We start from the raw sequence: 1,740 nt of genomic DNA, 5'->3' as shown, positions 1-1,740 counted from the left end.
CGGCAGGTCCCACGGCCCCGACGCCAAGATCCTGGAGCAGGGGCCGGGCCAGCCCCAGGGGCCGCTGGCCCTGGGCCACATGCTGCACATCGCCACGCAGATCGCCTCGGGCATGGTCTACCTCGCCTCCCTGCACTTCGTCCACCGAGACCTGGCCACCCGCAACTGCCTGGTGGGCCACGACCTGGTGGTGAAGATCGGGGATTTCGGCATGTCCCGGGACATCTACAGCACTGACTATTACAGGGTGAGCTGCCCCCTCGCCCCCCCAGCTCTGCCATGGGCTGGGGCGCCCACGCTCGATTTTCCCTCTTGGCTGCTGCCCCCCACCCTGTCTCCATCCATATTCAACCACAGAGTGGGGTGGGTTGGGTTGGGTTGGGTTGGGTTGGAAGGGACATTTAAAAGTCATCCAGTCCAACCTGCAACCTTCTACTAGACCAGGTTTCTCAAACCCTGTCCAATCTGGTCTTGAATGTTTCCAAGGAATACTCCACAGCTTCTCTGGGCCCCCTGCATCAGGGGCTCACCATGAAAAATTTCTTCCTTACATCTCGTCTGAGGCTTAATGAGTGGGGCCAGGGATGAGGGGGGCAGATGGGGGGAGCCCTGCCCTGCCCTGACGGCCCCGCCGTGGGCAGGTGGGAGGCAGGACCATGCTGCCCATCCGCTGGATGGCCTGGGAGTGCATCCTCATGGTGAGGGGGGGGAAAAAAGGGGGGTTTGGGGTGAGAAAAATGGGGTTTGGGGTGAGAAAATGGGGATTTGGGGCCCTGCTGCCCATCCGCTGGATGCCCCCCGAGAGCATCCTGTACCGTAAGTTCACCACCGAGAGCGATATCTGGAGCTTCGGCGTGGTGCTCTGGGAGATCTTCACCTACGGGAAGCAGCCCTGGTACCAGCTCTCCAACACTGAGGTGAGCAGGCAGGGGGGAGGTGGATGGTGACAGACCCCCCCCGGGGGTACCCGGAGCGGGGAGGTCCCATCTCCCCCCCGGTTCCCACAGGCCATCGAGTGCATCACTCAGGGGCGGGAGCTGGAGCGGCCCCGCACGTGCCCCTCCGAGGTCTATGCCATCATGCAGAGCTGCTGGCACCGGGAGCCCCAGCAGCGCCGGCCCATCAAGGAGATCCACAGCCGCCTCCAGGCCCTCGTCAAGACCCCCCCTGTCTACCTGGACATCCTTGGCTGAGCGGGGACCCCCACCCGCCCTCGGCTCCCCGCTGCCCCCCTGCCCTCCCTGCTGCCCAGGGGCATGGCTTTCCCCCCCCTGCACAGCCCTGGACTGATGCCCCAAGCAGGGGGAGAGGGCTGAAACCTTATTTATAGTGGAAAATGCCAGCCCATCCCGGGGGGGCTGGAGGGCTGGGCTGGGGGACCCCCAGGGCTGGGACCCCCGGGTTTGTGGCCCTGCTGCCTGGCTCCTTGTCATTCCCCCAGCGTGCCGGGATGGAGCTGTTCTGCTGACGTGGGTTGGCTCGAGGGGGCAGAGCTGAGAGCCCCCCAGCACGGGGTCCGTGCAGGAGCCAGGGGGCTCAGCTCTCTGGGGGAGTTGGGATGCCCCGTGCTCTGCAGCAAAACCAGTCACCAATAAACCGTCTCTCCCCCGCACTGGGCCCTGCCTGCTCCGGGGTGTCATCGGGGTGTGGGGAATGGAGGGATTTGGGGCTTTTTGAAGCAGGGAGACCACCCTGTCTGGGGCAGAGGGGCTGGAGGGGAGGTGCTGCCCCAGGGATCCT

General features: G+C 64.9%; 1 protein-coding gene across 1 annotated transcript in view; it reads left to right on the top strand.

Moving 5' to 3' along the window:
• The window catches only part of LOC115307912 (insulin receptor-related protein-like), a 22,447-nt gene extending 21,254 nt beyond the window's left edge, over positions 1-1,193 (top strand). Inside the window, exons 11-12 of the mRNA XM_029964084.1 lie at positions 822-917; positions 1,008-1,193. Of these exons, the coding sequence (XP_029819944.1) occupies positions 822-917; positions 1,008-1,193 (282 nt within the window). The remainder of the gene's footprint in view (positions 1-821; positions 918-1,007) is intronic.
• The last annotated feature ends 547 nt before the right edge of the window (positions 1,194-1,740 follow it).

This window comes from Manacus vitellinus, unplaced genomic scaffold (genome assembly GCF_001715985.3).
Source record: "Manacus vitellinus isolate BGI_N305 unplaced genomic scaffold, ASM171598v3 scaffold_106_pilon, whole genome shotgun sequence".
Taxonomy (NCBI): Eukaryota; Metazoa; Chordata; class Aves; order Passeriformes; family Pipridae; genus Manacus; species Manacus vitellinus.
The sequence above is the reverse complement of the archived record's forward strand: the minus strand, read 5'-3'. Positions and strand labels throughout refer to the sequence as shown.